This window comes from Oncorhynchus kisutch, linkage group LG14 (genome assembly GCF_002021735.2).
Source record: "Oncorhynchus kisutch isolate 150728-3 linkage group LG14, Okis_V2, whole genome shotgun sequence".
Classification (NCBI taxonomy): Eukaryota; Metazoa; Chordata; class Actinopteri; order Salmoniformes; family Salmonidae; genus Oncorhynchus; species Oncorhynchus kisutch.
The window spans coordinates 13008360-13026619 of NC_034187.2; the positions used below are offsets into that span (position 1 = coordinate 13008360).

General features: G+C 47.3%; 1 protein-coding gene across 1 annotated transcript in view; it reads left to right on the forward strand.

The window, feature by feature from the left end:
• The window catches only part of LOC109904595 (tau-tubulin kinase 2-like), a 39776-nt gene extending 22100 nt beyond the window's left edge, over positions 1–17676 (forward strand). Inside the window, exons 11-15 of the mRNA XM_031787600.1 lie at positions 774–1000; positions 1338–1926; positions 7009–7371; positions 8325–9484; positions 9752–17676. Of these exons, the coding sequence (XP_031643460.1) occupies positions 774–1000; positions 1338–1926; positions 7009–7371; positions 8325–9484; positions 9752–10250 (2838 nt within the window). The 3' untranslated portion in view covers positions 10251–17676. The remainder of the gene's footprint in view (positions 1–773; positions 1001–1337; positions 1927–7008; positions 7372–8324; positions 9485–9751) is intronic.
• The last annotated feature ends 584 nt before the right edge of the window (positions 17677–18260 follow it).

An 18260-nucleotide genomic window follows, 5' to 3' on the forward strand; every position in this document is an offset into this window, starting at 1 on the left:
CTTTAGACATTTACCGACTTGTGTAGCTTACCGACTTGTGTAGCCTACCGACTTGTGTAGCCTATTGCCTTGTGTAGCTTACCGACTTGTGTAGCCTATTGCCTTGTGTAGCCTACCGACTTGTGTAGCCTATTGCCTTGTGTAGCTTACCGCCTTGTGTAGCCTACTGCCTTGTGTAGCTTACTGCCTTGTGTAGCCTACTGCCTTGTGTAGCCTATTGCCTTGTGTAGCTTACCGCCTTGTGTAGCTTACTGCCTTGTGCACATTGCTGCGTTTATAATGTGAAGAAATAAGTTTATCAACATTTTGAGCTAAATGTTCTGATCTGTTTCATCGGCCTCATTGCTTTTCTAAAGTATTTTAATGTAGCCTAGGACTATTGGTTGTATGACATTGGCATCTATCATCACATTGTCTGTTTGGAATAGCCTATTTCTTTCTCGCACAGAACGGCAAGCTGACCAATAGAATAGGTCAACTTTTCTACTATGGGAGATAGTAGATTGACATAGGCTGGGGATTTTGCTGTACGTTGGCTGAAGGAAAGTACATGTGGACAGTCATTCTAACATCTCCAAACTGCGCATCAGGATTCAGTAAGAAGGACGCATCCTGTTGCACCCAATGCATATGGGTCCGGTACATTTCTCAAATGTCCAGTAAATTCAAATGCTGCCGGTCAAACGTCCGGTGCCGGAAACCCTGAAACACACACACCATGACGACTGAGTTCAACCATATATCACTCTATCCCCCGTTTCTCTCCCCACTAGGCAGCAACAGAGGAGGAGCACAGCAACAACCAGGGGGGTCTCCAGAGCCCGTATGCCAACCTCAGCCTGGGCTCCCCTGTCCGGGTACACTCTGAGATAGTGGGGGTGTCAGGACAGGATGGTGGTAGTCCTCTCCTCAGGAAGCTCCGTAACATCCACAGCTTTGAGCTGGACAGGAGGCTGACCCTGGAGACCAAGCCCAGTCCTGAACGGTTCATGGAGGCGTGGTCAGTACCCCTCCTAACCCCCTGGCCTTCTATTCCTTCCATACTACACTAACATAACAACCAGGGACTAGATTCTACTGCAATTCAGTCTGTTCAGGATATTAATCAAGATGAACTAAAGTTCCTATAAAATCATTTAAAAGTTTGTTTTAATTATGAATTAGTTTACTTCCTAAACTGACTGAATTTCATTGCAATTGACCTCAACCCTGCTATTGCTAACCCTGCTGCTAACAACAGCGCTTGTGCTACTGTACCAACCATCAATAGTACACTAACTACTATGTTATAATCTGCCATCGCCTGACCTGTTCAATCGGTTGGTGTGTCTCTCCAGTTCAGGGAATCAGCTGGAGGGCTGTGGGGGGCAGCAGGAGAAGGGCCTGGCTGTACCCACTGGAGGTGCCACAGGACCAGGGCGTGGTGGCACTGACCGAGTCTGGCACAACGACGAGGAGTTCCTATCCGGTGGCGGTGCCAGCGGTTCACCCAAACCCGTCTCCCCTCACTCCCACAGGTCTCTGGAACAGGGCAAGGGGGCCCCCAGCAGCGGAGGCTTCGTGGCCCTCAACCTGAGCTCCGGCCAGGGGAAGGAGGACTCCAGGGAGTGGGTGATGATGGAGAGGCCCAGCGGGTCCCCAGGGACAGGAATGGGAGATAAAGCTATGACCAGCCCCTCCAAGGAGGAAGAAGAGGAGCTGCAGGTGCTGGAGGTACCCCTGGGGGCAGGAGAGGGGTCCACGGGGAACCCCAGTCCTGGTCAGATCCATGGGGACAGGGATGGGGACCTCCAGGGGCATCCAGGCGCCAGCGGACGACCCCCCAGGGTGGACAGGTTGGAACTGAGTGTGGGACCTATGGGAAGCCTGCCCCCCGTCACCCCCTCTAGCCCTGCTGATGCCCTGGCTGAGGGAGCACTCACACAGGTACGGACCTCACAGACTAGTATGACACAGTTCACTGTAAAACATGTCACTATTACATACCTCACTGTAAAAATTTAACCAATAAATACCTCACTGTAAAGCACTTCACTATTACATACCTCACTGTAAAGCACTTCACTATTACATACCTCACTGTAAAGCACTTCACTATTACATACCTCACTGTAAAACATGGCACTATTAAATACCTCACTGTTAAGCACTTCACTATTACATACCTCACTGTAAAACACTTTGGTATTACATACCTCACTGTAAAAATGTAACCAATACATTCTTCACTGTAAAACACATCACTATTGCATACCTCACTATAAAACATGTCACCATTACATACCTAACTGTAAAACACTCCAATATTACATACAGTACCTCACTGTACATTTCACCATAACACAACTCACGCAGGTCAAGACATATCATGCAATGTACACAGTAGGATACTACACCTTTACACAGAACTAGACACAGTAGGATACTACACCTTAACACAGAACTAGACACAGTAGGATACTACACCTTAACACATAACTAGACACAGTAGGAAACTACACATTAACACAGAACTAGACACAGTAGGAAACTACACCTTAACACAGAACTAGACACAGTAGGATACTACACCTTAACACAGAACTAGACACAGTAAGATACTACACTTTAACACAGAACTAGACACAGTAGGAAACTACACCTTAACACAGAACTAGACACAGTAGGATCCATCACCTTAACACAGAACTAGACACAGTAAGATACTACACTTTAACACAGAACTAGACACAGTAGGAAACTACACATTAACACAGAACTAGACACAGTAGGAATCTACACCTTAACACAGAACTAGACACAGTAGGATACTACACCTTAACACAGAACTAGACACAGTAAGATACTACACTTTAACACAGAACTAGACACAGTAGGAAACTACACATTAACACAGAACTAGACACAGTAGGAAACTACACCTTAACACAGAACTAGACACAGTAGGATACTACACCTTAACACAGAACTAGACACAGTAGGATACTACACCTTAACACAGAACTAGACACAGTAGGATCCATCACCTTAACACAGAACTAGACACAGTAGGATACTACACCTTAACACAGAACTAGACACAGTAGGATACTACACCTTAACACAGAACTAGACACAGTAAGATACTACACCTTAACACTGAACTAGACACAGTAGGATCCATCACCTTAACACAGAACTAGACACAGTAGGATCCATCACCTTAACACAGAACTAGACACAGTAGGATACTACACCTTAACACAGAACTAGACACAGTAGGATCCTACACCTTAACACAGAACTAGACACAGTAGGATACTACACCTTAACACAGAACTAGACACAGTAGGATACTACACCTTAACACAGAACTAGACACAGCAGGATACTTCATCCATCTGGATCATCAGTAGCATCTTACTGTAGTTGAAAGTCAAATGTGATCGTGATCACTTATGTCTTTGAGCTTGTTTCTTTGCTTGTGTGAGCTTGATAAAAGGAAGGAAAGTTCTCAGATAATGGTTTTGCATTATTTGCTCTTTATTTGCAACTTTCATTTGCTATGTTTAGTTTTTTTTCTGGGTTGACCCTTTATCAAAAGGTGCTATCTGAAGAAAGATAGTGATTCCTCTAAGGAGACGTTTTGAGATCTCAGAATTCCTCCCACCTCTACACCCGCTCCCTTTAAGTTCTAAATATATGCTTTACTCCTCCCCCTCTCTCACCCCCACTCCTATCCACCCCTTTCTCACACTGTTCCTCCGCCATCCCACTCCGTCCTCTCCCCAACTTTACCTCTTCCTGCTCCGTCCTCTCCCCAACTTTACCTCTTCCTGCTCCGTCCTCTCCCCAACTTTACCTCTTCCTGCTCCGTCCTCTCCCCAACTTTACCTCTTCCTGCTCCGTCCTCTCCCCAACTTTACCTCTTCCTGCTCCGTCCTCTCCCCAACTTTACCTCTTCCTGCTCCGTCCTCTCTCCCCAACTTTACCTCTTCCTGCTCCGTCCTCTCCCCAACTTTACCTCTTCCTGCTCCGTCCTCTCTCCCCAACTTTACCTCTTCCTGCTCCGTCCTCTCCCCAACTTTACCTCTTCCTGCTCCGTCCTCTCTTCTTACAACTTTACCTCTTCCTGCTCCGTCCTCTCTTCTTACAACTTTACCTCTCCCTGCTCTGTCCTCTTTTCTTACAACTTTACCTCTTCCTGCTCCGTCCTCTCTTCTTACAACTTTACCTCTTCCTGCTCCGTCCTCTCTCCACAACTTTACCTCTTCCTGCTCCGTACTCTCCCCAACTTTACATCTTCCTGCTCTGTCCTCTCTCCCCAACTTTACCTCTTCCTGCTCCGTCCTCTCCCCAACTTTACCTCTTCCTGCTCCGTCCTCTCTCCCCAACTTTACCTCTTCCTGCTCCGTCCTCTCTTCTTACAACTTGACCTCTTCCTGCTCCATCCTCTCTTCTTACAACTTTACCTCTTCCTGCTCCGTCCTCTCTCCACAACTTTACCTCTTCCTGCTCCATCCTCTCCCCAACTTTACCTCTTCCTGCTCTGTCCTCTCTCCCCAACTTTACCTCTTCCTGCTCTGTCCTCTCCCCAACTTTACCTCTTCCTGCTCCGTCCTCTCTCCCCAACTTTACCTCTTCCTGCTCCGTCCTCTCTTCTTACAACTTTACCTCTTCCTGCTCCGTCCTCTCTTCTTACAACTTTACCTCTTCCTGCTCCGTCCTCTCTTCTTACAACTTTACCTCTTCCTGCTCCGTCCTCTCTTCTTACAACTTTACCTCTTCCTGCTCCGTCCTCTCTTCTTACAACTTTACCTCTTCCTGCTCCGTACTCTCCCCAACTTTACATCTTCCTGCTCTGTCCTCTCCCCCCAACTTTACCTCTTCCTGCTCCGTCCTCTCTTCTTACAACTTTACCTCTTCCTGCTCCGTCCTCTCTTCTTACAACTTTACCTCTTCCTGCTCCGTCCTCTCTTCTTACAACTTTACCTCTTCCTGCTCTGTCCTCTCTCCACAACTTTACCTCTTCCTGTTCCGTCCTCTCTTCTTACAACTTTACCTCTTCCTGCTCGGTCCTCTCTTCTTACAACTTTACCTCTTCCTGCTCTGTCCTCTCCCCAACTTTACCTCTTCCTGCTCCGTCCTCTCTCCCCAACTTTACCTCTTCCTGCTCCGTCCTCTCTTCTTACAACTTGACCTCTTCCTGCTCCATCCTCTCTTCTTACAACTTTACCTCTTCCTGCTCCGTCCTCTCTCCACAACTTTACCTCTTCCTGCTCCATCCTCTCCCCAACTTTACCTCTTCCTGCTCTGTCCTCTCTCCCCAACTTTACCTCTTCCTGCTCTGTCCTCTCCCCAACTTTACCTCTTCCTGCTCCGTCCTCTCTCCCCAACTTTACCTCTTCCTGCTCCGTCCTCTCTTCTTACAACTTTACCTCTTCCTGCTCCGTACTCTCCCCAACTTTACATCTTCCTGCTCTGTCCTCTCCCCCCAACTTTACCTCTTCCTGCTCCGTCCTCTCTTCTTACAACTTTACCTCTTCCTGCTCCGTCCTCTCTTCTTACAACTTTACCTCTTCCTGCTCCGTCCTCTCTTCTTACAACTTTACCTCTTCCTGCTCTGTCCTCTCTCCACAACTTTACCTCTTCCTGTTCCGTCCTCTCTTCTTACAACTTTACCTCTTCCTGCTCGGTCCTCTCTTCTTACAACTTTACCTCTTCCTGCTCTGTCCTCTCTTCTTACAACTTTACCTCTTCCTGCTCCGTCCTCTCCACAACTTTACCTCTTCTTGCTCCGTCCTCTCTTCTTAAAACTTTACCTCTTCCTGCTCCATCCTCTCTTCTTACAACTTTACCTCTTCCTGCTCCGTCCTCTCTCCACAACTTTACCTCTTCCTGCTCTGTCCTCTCTTCTTACAACTTTACCTCTTCCTGCTCCATCCTCTCTTCTTACAACTTTACCTCTTCCTGCTCCGTCCTCTCTCCACAACTTTACCTCTTCCTGCTCCGTCCTCTCTTCTTACAACTTTACCTCTTCCTGCTCCGTCCTCTCTTCTTACAACTTTACCTCTTCCTGCTCCGTCCTCTCTCCACAACTTTACCTCTTCCTGCTCCGTCCTCTCTCCCCAACTTTACATCTTCCTGCTCTGTCCTCTCCCCCCAACTTTACCTCTTCCTGCTCCGTCCTCTCTTCTTACAACTTTACCTCTTCCTGCTCCATCCTCTCTTCTTACAACTTTACCTCTTCCTGCTCCGTCCTCTCTTCTTACAACGTTACCTCTTCCTGCTCTGTCCTCTCTTCTTACAACTTTACCTCTTCCTGCTCCGTCCTCTCCACAACTTTACCTCTTCTTGCTCCGTCCTCTCTTCTTACAACTTTACCTCTTCCTGCTCCATCCTCTCTTCTTACAACTTTACCTCTTCCTGCTCCGTCCTCTCTCCACAACTTTACCTCTTCCTGCTCCGTCCTCTCTTCTTACAACTTTACCTCTTCCTGCTCTGTCCTCTCTCCACAACTTTACCTCTTCCTGCTCCGTCCTCTCTTCTTACAACTTTACCTCTTCCTGCTCTGTCCTCTCTTCTTACAACTTTACCTCTTCCTGCTCCGTCCTCTCTTCTTACAACTTTACCTCTTCCTGCTCCATCCTCTCTCCACAACTTTACCTCTTCCTGCTCCGTCCTCTCTCCACAACTTTACCTCTTCCTGCTCCGTCCTCTCTCCACAACTTTACCTCTTCCTGCTCTGTCCTCTCTTCTTACAACTTTACCTCTTCCTGCTCCGTCCTCTCTCCACAACTTTACCTCTTCCTGCTCCGTCCTTTCTCCACAACTTTACCTCTTCCTGCTCCGTCCTCTCTCCACAACTTTACCTCTTCCTGCTCCGTCCTCTCTCCACAACTTTACCTCTTCCTGCTCCGTCCTCTCTTCTTACAACTTTACCTCTTCCTGCTCCGTCCTCTCTCCACAACTTTACCTCTTCCTGCTCCGTCCTCCCTCCCCAACTTTACCTCTCATTACCTCTCTTAGCTCCCTACCTCTCCTCCATCTCTGCCTGAGGAGGTGTTGGCCAGGATGTCCAGTCCCCTGCTCCTGCGTTCCCCAAGCCCGCACACCCAGACCCTCCTCACCACCCTGTCGGACCCCCTGCACCAGAGGGACCCCCCTGGGATGAGTCGCAGCTACTCAGCCGACCACCACAACCAGTACCTCCTCCATCCCACCTCCTCTTCCTCCTACCACGCCTCCCTACCGCCACCTCCTCACCCCGGCCTCGGTTCCGCCCATAACCAATCACCCTCCGGGCGCAGGAAACTGCCCGCTATTCCGGCGGGCGCCGCCAGCAGCAAGTTCCCTTCCGTTATACGCATCACACGCGCCCAACTCCAGCAGGTGATTGATCAATCCACCTCTGGGCCACGAACCAATCAGACGTCTCTATCTTAACCATAACACACCGCCTACCTAATTCCCTCCACTATTAGATACTTACTGTCTTTTTAAAATAATTTGGTTGTTCTTTTTGTTTCCTTTTGCTGCTAGTGTGTTAGTTGTTATGGTTGTTATTGTGTTGAATTGTGGTGTTGTTGTGTTGTCGTCCGGCAGGCTGCTTTCTCCAGAGAAGAGCAGGCCATTGTGCTACAGACAAAGCATGCTCAGATCCATGTGTCCTGATGTCAGGGGAATAGTTAGGGTCATTTCCTTTACAATTCCTTTTCAATTCAGTCAATTCAGAGCGTGAATGAAATTGCAATTCCACTTTTCTTCATTGTAAGACAGGGACTTTTGTCTGTTGTTATTTCATTTCCTCCTGTGTTCTCTCTTTTTTACTCAACCTGAACTGCTTTTTTACGGACTCTGACTTCCTGTCTCTTTTGTAAGCCCCTGATTAGTTGAGTGAATGTTTTTGTTGTTGTTGCAGATCTGGGTTAAATGCGTGTCAAATACTTGAGTGGTGCTTGAGTAAGCATTCCAGGCACAATGGCATAGTCCCAAAAGTCCTAGCTAAATCAAACAGATGATAGATTTGACCCAGGTCTGTCTTGTTGCGCTTTTTTGATATCAACTAACAGCTTGACTGACATTGCCTTGATGATGCTGTGACATGCTATGATCATGTTATGATCTCCATTCAATATTTTCACATGATCTCTTACAATGCAATAATTTCACTCTATTTATTTGTTAACCTGCCCTCTCCCCCCCCCCCCCCTCTCTCTGTCTCTCTCTCTCTGTCTCTGTCTCTCTCTCTCCCCCCTCTCTCTCTCCCCCTTCTCTCTCTCTCTGTGTCTTTCTGCTTCCCCCACCCTTCTCTCCCTTTTTCTCCCTTTCCCCTCTCTCTTTAGCTGACAGCTCAGCAGTCCCCGTCTGGCTCAGACTGTGCTCCACAGGGCCTACAGCTGGAGAGACGAGAAGATGCAGCAGCTGAGGCCCAGCAGCCCCAGGATAATACTGCTACCACTGACATCTACATCCTGCCCACGCCTAGCCACACCCCTAGCCAGCCCGGCAGCCCCACCAGCCTGGATGACCTCCTGGCAGATACCCTGATCAACGGACGAGACACCCAGACCTACACCAAAGCCCACAGCCCTGTGCCAAGCCGAGCGTCCTCTCCTCGCTCCCCCCATTCTCCTCGCTCCCCCCGTTCTCCTCGCTCCCCCCGTTCTCCTACCTCTCCCCATCCTCCTCACTACCCCCGTTCTCACTACCCCCGTTCTCACTCCCCCCGTTCTCCTCGCTCCCCCCGTTCTCCTCGCTCCCCCCATTCTCCTCGCTCCCCCCGTTCTCCTCGCTCCCCCCGTTCTCCTCGCTCCCCCCGTTCTCCTCGCTCCCCCCGTTCTCCTCATTCTCCACGTTCTAATTCCCCTCACTCCCCCCACAGCCCACTGTTAGGCCTAGTAAACGGCCATCTCTCTCCCCCAGCTAACGGCCAGGGAGACGTCAGTGGCAGTGGAGCCTTTCCAGAGCTCAAAGACCCTGAGAGTGACCAACCCCAGCCTGACAGGGCAGATGGGGTGGAGACTACTGACCAAACCCCAGCTCTGACCACCCCCTCTCCGCCACCCAGCCCCCGTAAGGACCCCTCCCGCAGGCTGAGCCGTATCCCCGTCCTGCTGGACCTTCTCCCCACCCCTGGCTCTGCCATGGAGAAGCTGCTCCAGAAGAAAGCCCCCCACCACCAGGGAGGAGGCCACCACCCAGCCCCCTCTCCCTCTATCTCCCACCGCGGCCCCGTCGTGGCCTCGCTCCCACACGGGGACCAGCTGTCCTCCGCCTCAGACCGCTCTGAGAAGGCCGATGAGTCGTTCCTGGGCTCGCGCTCTGACTGCCAGGGGAATGACGCCCCCTCCCTCTCCTCCTCTTCCAGCCCCTTGTTCCGTAAGAGCAAGATCCCACGCCCTTTTAACCCTACCAACCCGGCCCCAGAGCAGGAGAGTGCTGCACAGTACCTTCCACGTCCACCCCCGGGGAGACCACCCAGTCGGCTTGCAGCGGAGGGCAGGTAATAAGACTCTTCATGATTAGCTTTAATGACAGGTTTATCTCACCTATCATGGTAACCTGGTTCCGAGTCTGTTTGTGCAGCCTTGCCAACTCCTATGTTCATTGTCATGCCAATGTTTGGGGTTGGCAAGACAGCACCAACAGATCTGGGATGAGCCTCTACTATCATTAACTGAATTACATTCATCTACATGGTAAAGGTATATCTAAAGTTCTAAACTCATTCTCCATCTTCCCAAAACCTCACCCCCTTCCTCCACCCAAGACTGAAGCGTTATCGGATCCGAGCGGGCAGCACAAGGGACTCAGACCTCCTGACCTGTCTGTCCCAGCTGATGCACCATGGTCAGGGTGGTGGATCTTCCCGTGGTTCCCCCCACCACGGCCACTCCTCAGCCCAGCTTGTAGGCTCCCGGATGGGCATGTGTAGCCTGACCAGCTCCCCCCACCACCATCACCACCGGAGCTCCAGTGCCTCCCCACGCAGCTGTTCCTCTCTACAGCGCTCTGTCTCCTCCTCCCCCTCTCGCCACGAACACCGCGGGGGAGAGCGAGGCAGAGGGGTTTGTTTCGGTCGCTCCTGTTCTCCTCCCAGCTTCTCTGGGTCCCCCCCTCCTCCCCGGCGCTCCTATCCCCACCATCAGGAGATTTGCTGCTGCCGCCAGGCCCGCACCGGCTCCCACCACCACCACGCCCTCAAGTGGAAAGGCTGCAGCCGCGAGGAGAGAGAGAGGAAGTGCTCCAGCAAGCTGAGCAGCAGATAGTGGGTCACTGCTCTGGCCCTGGTCCTAGCCTGACCCATAGAAACCCCTGAGCCCGTTTATTCAAGTGTCTCAGAGTAGGACTGCTGATCTAGGATCAGTTTGGCCTTTTAGGTAATAATGAATAAGATTACATGTACAATCGTATTCATTATGACCTAAAAGGTTAGACTGATCCTAGATCAGTAGTTTTATTGTGAGAGGATTTACGAGTATGGCCTGGGAGTCAGTGTCATTGCCACAGCAGAGGGTGGGATCAGGATGTTGATGCAGACCAAACGATCCTGCTCTGGATCAATGAAGACCTGAGGCTTCTGTCAGAGAATACTGAACATAATGTCCCCCTCTCTCCTCCCCTGTCTCCCCCTCTCCTCCCCTGTCCCCCCCTCTCCTCCTTCACACTTTCTTCTCTAATTCCAACTATTTGGTCATTGTTTAGACCCTAATTCATATGCCCACTTTAATAGTTCATACCTAATGTGAAAAGGATCTATGTGCATTATGCTATGTATAAGATGTTGGTGTTCTTGTGTTTTTTTTCCCCTCATATCATCAGTGAACTGAACACACTTAGCCCTCATTCAGAATACTCTAGGTCAGTCAGTGGATGAGCACTCATTTATTCATCACTCACCAATTTAATATAGACTCAGTCTATGCTGTTTCCTCTGTACTGACCTGAGGAGTGCAAGGTATAGCAAGTCTACATTTATGGCCATGAAGCTCCAGAGAAATGTACACTATCTACAGAACCTATTTATTTACATCTTGACACACTTGTCACACCAGGTACACACTAACTGATGACATCATCGATTGATGTGTCCTCTCTCTCTCTCTCTCTCTCTCTCTCTGACTTCAGATGTACAGTGAGTGTCATTTATTTCAAAGGCATTTAAAGCAATCAATTGATCAATGATAGAAGTGATCAGTCTTTTGAGAAGGAAGTGATCCTTCCTTTAAAACAATCATATAAAATGTGTGTGTGCTCACACACGTACTTGTGCCTAATGTGTTGCCTGATCTGGGGAATCTAAATGGCAAACTAAATGTGTGATTGAACACTAGTTACTGGGCCATGATTCCCTTTGTATGTTCCTCTTCAGAATGGAGTCTGACTTTGTGTCCCAATGCTCTACCCTTCCTCCCTGGACTTAATAGGAAATTAATGGTATAAGAGATATGATGGCAACCCTCCCTAACCTTGCCCATGCTTACAACCATCCAATTCATTTAAATATATGGAAGGGGGGGGGGGGGGGGTTGGGATACCTGCTGAGGAGGATTGGGTTGCCTGCTGAGGAGGATTGGGTTGCCTGCTGAGGAGGATTGGGTTGCCTGCTGAGGAGAATTGGGTTGCCTGCTGAGGAGAATTGGGTTGCCTGCTGAGGAGAATTGGGTTGCCTGCTGAGGAGAATTGGGTTGCCTGCTGAGGAGAATTGGGTTGCCTGCTGAGGAGAATTGGGTTGCCTGCTGAGGAGAATTGGGTTGCCTGCTGAGGAGAATTGGGTTGCCTGCTGAGGAGAATTGGGTTGCCTGCTGATAACACTTATGGTACTCATTACTACACTAGTGGTGAATACTAAGTTATTATTATCATTAATGTATAATGTGTGCCTTGCCTTGGCACTTTGAGCAGCTTCTGGTTTCACTGCAAAGTATGTTTCTCATTTTTATTCAAGGAGTCTAATAAGACTAATTTGTGCCAGCTGCAAAGACAGACAGTCCTCATCATGTGATTGTAGCAGTCTTATTCACTACAGACAGACAGTCCTCATCATGTGATTGTAGCAGTTTTATTCACTACAGACAGACAGTCCTCATCATGTGATTGTAGCAGTCTTATTCACTACAGACAGACAGTCCTCATCATGTGATTTTAGCAGTCTTATTCACTACAGACAGACAGTCCTCATCATGTGATTGTAGCAGTCTTATTCACTACAGACAGACAGTCCTCATCATGTGATTGTAGCAGTCTTATTCACTACAGACAGACAGTCCTCATCATGTGATTGTAGCAGTCTTATTCACTACAGACAGACAGTCCTCATCATGTGATTGTAGCAGTTTTATTCACTACAGACAGACAGTCCTCATCATGTGATTGTAGCAGTCTTATTCACTACAGACAGACAGTCCTCATCATGTGATTGTAGCAGTCTTATTCACTACAGACAGACAGTCCTCATCATGTGATTGTAGCAGTCTTATTCACTACAGACAGACAGTCCTCATCATGTGATTGTAGCAGTCTTATTCACTACAGACAGACAGTCCTCATCATGTGATTGTAGCAGTCTTATTCACTACAGACAGACAGTCCTCATCATGTGATTGTAGCAGTCTTATTCACTACAGACAGACAGTCCTCATCATGTGATTGTAGCAGTCTTATTCACTACAAGGAAAAGGAAGCCAAGTTAATGTTTTTATTTGATTTATTCAGACAATATTTGAAGAACGATCATTGTTATTTATGATATTAAAAAAAGGAAATGTTTTAAACTAAAACGTAGATATCCTGTGTTGTATAAAGTTTAGGACAGGTCCAACATTTATGTCAAATAATATCATACTATTTATGTCAGTTTCCCTCCTCCGGTCCTCCAGTACACGTTGTTGTAGCCCCGGACAAACACACCTGATTTAGTTCATCGAGGGCTTGATGATTAGTTGACAAGTTGAATCAGGTGTGCTTGTCCAGGGCTACAATAGAAATGTGTACTGTTGTGGGTACTGGAGGACTGGAGTTGGGAAACACAGATTTATGTCATATAAATATCCTATACCAAATCAATGTTTCAAACTTCCAAAGGATAAAAAACATGCGAAGAAGAATGTTGTCTTTGCTTTGTAATGACATGTTTTGTGCACTATTATTTCAAACAGTTAATGTATGGTTTGAGAACCGACCCCATTTTCTTTACTTCATAAAGATTCAATGAACACTCATTAAAAACCTCCCTCACCTAACCTTGGTTCTACCTACTACACCCTCTCCCTTAGCCTGAATTCCAGACCTAGTTTTGTGCTGACATTCCACTCGTTGTACTCTGTGTCATTGTCAAGCATTGGGATGACAAGGAGTGGTATGATAGCTGATACCTCTCCCCACCCCTCTGCTTGTAATACACTGTGATATAACTAACTCATGCTTCCAGCACTACTACGCCTTGCATGCGCTGCCTACCGAGAAAAACAATCAACCAATCAGTGAAGTAAGCAGCATACCAGTTCCCATAATGCACTGTGATTGTCTGAAAGGGACTTATGTTTGTTGGGTAGTACCACATGTATTTTGGTTGGAATATTTAATTTGCTTAGATTTCCCTTTCGTCTCATGATCTCGTTCACTCTTATCGTCCCACTTGACCCACAGCATTGGTCTGGTTTCCTAGCTCTCCAATGCTCACATCTTAGGATTACTGTACTGACTCATTACTGATATAAAAAAAACTTCTGTATTTATTTTACATCTGTCTGATTGGCTTATTATCATGATGTGACACATGCATCGTAGAGTCTGATTGGCTTATTATCATGATGTGACACATGCATCGTAGAGTCTGATTGGCTTATTATCATGATGTGACACATGCATCGTAGAGTCTGATTGGCTTATTATCATGATTAGACACATGCATCGTAGAGTCTGATTGGCTTATTATCATGATGTGACACATGCATAGTATGGTCTGATTGGCTTATTATCATGATGTGACACATGCATAGTATGAATAACGTGTAGAGGAAAATAATTGCCTTAATCTAAAGTACTTTTATCATACAACCATAATCTACTGTAATTCTGCAGTATGAGATGAACTATAATGATCTACTGTATGTCAAGTGGATTGTTTTACTTGGTCCATTGTGGTAGATGGTATTGGTACCTGCCTACAGTCTGGTGGCATTCCAGGTTGTTTACATTACAGACATGTTGATACAGATCTGATTGAACTAAGATAGCTACAAATGTGAAAGAGAGTAGTGTTTAACATTGCAGGAACCCATCAATTACTTAATGATCTGTGCAAAGTGTAGGCAACCTCTCACAGAGCAATGTGTAGGCAGCCTGGAACACCCCCTCTTTCTCACAGAGCAATGTGTAGGCAGCCTGGAACGCCCCCTCTTTCTCACAGAGCAATGTGTAGGCAGCCTGGAACACCCCCTCTTTCTCACAGAGCAACATGTAGGCAGCGTGGTTCTCCCTCTCTGTCTCACAGAGCAACATGTAGGCAGCGTGGAACTCCCTCTCTGTCGTCTCACAGAGCAACATGTAGGCAGAGTGGAACTCTCTCTCTGTCTCACAGAGCAACATGTAGGCAGCCTGGAACTCCCTCTCTGTCTCACAGAGCAACATGTAGGCAGAGTGGAACTCTCTCTCTTGTCTCACATAGCAACATGTAGGCAGAGTGGAACTCCCTCTCTGTCTCACAGAGCAACATGTAGGCAGCCTGGAACACCCCCTCTTTCTCACAGAGCAACATGTAGAAAGCCTGGAACACCCCCTCTTTCTCACAGAGCAACATGTAGGCAGAGTGGAACTCTCTCTCTGTCTCACAGAGAAACATGTAGGCAGCGTGGAACTCCCTCTCTGTCGTCTCACAGAGCAACATGTAGGCAGCCTGGAACACCCACTCTTTCTCACAGAGCAACATGTAGGCAGCGTGGTTCTCCCTCTCTGTCGTCTCACAGAGCAACATGTAGGCAGAGTGGAACTCTCTGTCTGTCTCACAGAGCAACATGTAGGCAGCGTGGAACTCCCTCTCTGTCTCACAGAGCAACATGTAGGCAGCGTGGAACTCCCTCTCTGTCTCACAGAGCAACATGTAGGCAGAGTGGAACTCTCTCTTGTCTCAAATAGCAACATGTAGGCAGAGTGGAACTCCCTCTCTGTCTCACAGAGCAACATGTAGGCAGCCTGGAACACCCCCTCTTTCTCACAGAGCAACATGTAGAAAGACTGGAACACCCCCTCTTTCTCACAGAGCAACATGTAGGCAGAGTGGAACTCTCTCTCTGTCTCACAGAGCAACATGTAGGCAGCGTGGAACTCCCTCTCTGTCTCACAGAGCAACATGTAGGCAGCGTTGTTCTCCCTCTCTGTCTCACAGAGCAACATGTAGGCAGAGTGGTTCTCCCTCTCTGTCTCACAGAGCAACATGTAGGCAGAATGGAACTCCCTCTCTGTCTCACAGAGCAACATATAGGCAGCGTGGAACTCTCTCTGTCTCACAGAGCAACATGTAGGCAGAGTGGAACTCTCTCTGTCTCACAGAGCAACATGTAGGCAGCGTGGAACTCCCTCTCTGTCTCACAGAGCAACATGTAGGCAGAGTGGAACTCCCTCTCTGTCTCACAGAGCAACATGTAGGCAGCGTTGTTCTCCCTCTGTCTCACAGAGCAACATGTAGGCAGCGTGGTTCTCCCTCTCTGTCTCACAGAGCAACATGTAGGCAGCGTGGTTCTCCCTCTCTGTCTCACAGAGAAACATGTAGGCAGCGTGGTTCTCCCTCTCTGTCTCACAGAGCAACATGTAGGCAGTGTGGAACTCCCTCTCTGTCTCACAGAGCAACATGTAGGCAGCGTGGTTCTCCCTCTCTGTCTCACAGAGCAACATGTAGGCAGTGTGGAACTCCCTCTCTGTCTCACAGAGCAACATGTAGGCAGTGTGGAACTCCCTCTCTGTCTCACAGAGCAACATGTAGGCAGCGTGGTTCTCCCTCTCTGTCTCACAGAGCAACATGTAGGCAGTGTGGAACTCCCTCTCTTTCTCACAGAGCAGCTATGATGGGACTCATCCCAAGGCAGACACAGACGGTGTTCAGTCAGTCAGTCGCCTTAAACATGTGTTTTCTCCTCTCTTCCCCTGGCTGTGTGTAAAGCAAGGGATAACTGAACTGTGTCTGTCTGTCTACTCTGTGCTGAGGATCACTCCACTGCTTAGCCCCAACCTACCGTCAGGTTCCTCCCATAGGCTGTATAGGGTTCTCCCTTTCCCTCTTTGACAGGTGTGTTCAAATCAAATGTTATTTGTCACATGCGCCGAATACAACAGGTGTAGACTTTACTGTGAAATGCTTATTTACGAGCCCTTTCCCAACAATGCAGTCAAAAAGTAAGAATAATTAGCAAAATATAAAGGGAATAGTAACACAATAAAATAACAGTAACGAGACTATATACAAGGAGTGCCAGTACAGAGTCAATGTGCAGGGGTACGAGGTAACTGAGGTAATATGTACATTTAGGTAGGGGTAAAAGTGACGAGGCAATCGGGATAAGATAATAAACAGATTAGCAGCTGTGTGTGTGTGTGTGTCTGTCGTCATTATGCATGTGTGGGTGTGTGTGTGTGTTCTGCCTTTATAGATCTGTGGGAACTATTTCTCCAGCAAATTAGCATCAGATAGATTGCTTTGCTTTCTGTTGGCAGCTCTGTTCTTATTGGCTCGTTTGGCCCAATCAAGTTGTCCATTAACTGGACAGAATGCGTGACTTCAACGTCAGTAACAATTTGACCAGTGAGCTGTGTCTGGATTCTGGAATCAGAACCGAGGTTGAGTGTTCTAAGGGTTTTAAATTCCTCTTGGTTGTATGATAAAGGTCTGTTTTTACATCCAGAGATTGTGATGTAAACATCCATATAGTACCACACCAAGCAGTATTGCGATATCTTTTCAATTCTAGGCTATATTCGGTACTTCCATAAGCTAACTAACTGCAACTTTTTAATATATAACTGTAAAAAGTGAAAAGTATTCATTTCAAAGATCGTCTTGATGAACCATCACATATTGCTTCAGTAATGGCTTCAGTAAAGAGCTAAAGGAATAAACAGTGATGCCAATAATCAATCCATTAATTATATTTGTATTTTATTGTTATTATTGCACAAACAAAGTGGTATATTGTTACTTTCCTGACTGAGATTTTGATTTGTCACTGGTGACATGGTGGTGGGATTGTACAGGTGTCACGAAGCTGTCATAGCATGCCTGTATCTGTGCTCCAATGATTGTACTCATTCATGGCCAGGCCACAGATACTGTGTTGTTGGAGGTTTTGGGACAATAGGCTAAACAGCTAAAAACAACATCAACAAACAACAACAAATTGATATATTGGGTGTATGGATGCTCATTGTTGCCTGTGTGACTTCAGTGTTAGATATTTCTTGAAATGGTTCACGTTTTGGTCCTGTGCTGCAACGGTTTAGAAATATGTGTAGATTCAGAAGGAAAGACTGTAACAAGGGGAAGATCTACATTGTACATAACTGTAATTATTTATGTTTATTTTATCATACCATATCAATGCCTTGTACAGTGTGTTTTTTTTCAGTTCATTTAAAATGATTTTGTATTTTATTTTTATAAACTGGTTATAAATAAAATACTCATTCAGCATGCAGAAAATAATACACGTGACTTATTTATTTGATTTGAGAAGTGCTCTAGTGACAAGTAGATGGTATTTGAACAGGTTCAATTTGAGTTCTGTTTACACTCAACATTCGAAAGGCACTCGCACATCTGAGCTATCTTTTTTGCAGTGTCATGGTAACAGTTGAATAAAATGAGAAAAAATAAGGAACCTGCACACTGCTCTTGATAGTATCACTGCTCTTTAATAAGCTTTACATATCGACCTCACGGCCTTCGTCAGAGCTTTACATATATCCTTCAAGGCCTTCATCAAGGGCCTCCCGGGTGGCGCAGTGGTTAAGGGCGCTGTACTGCAGCGCCAGCTGTGCCACCAGAGACCCTGGGTTCGCGCAGTGCACGCTAACCAAAGTTGCCAGGTGCATGGTGTTTCCTCCGACACATTGGTGCGGCTGGCTTCCGGGTTTGATACTCGCTGTGTTAAGATTGTGTATCGAAGGATGCATGACTTTCAACCTGCGTCTCTCCCGAGCCCGTACGGGAGTTGTAGCGATGAGACAAGATAGTAGCTACTAACAATTGCATACCACGAAATTGGGGAGAAAGAGGGGTAAAAATTCAA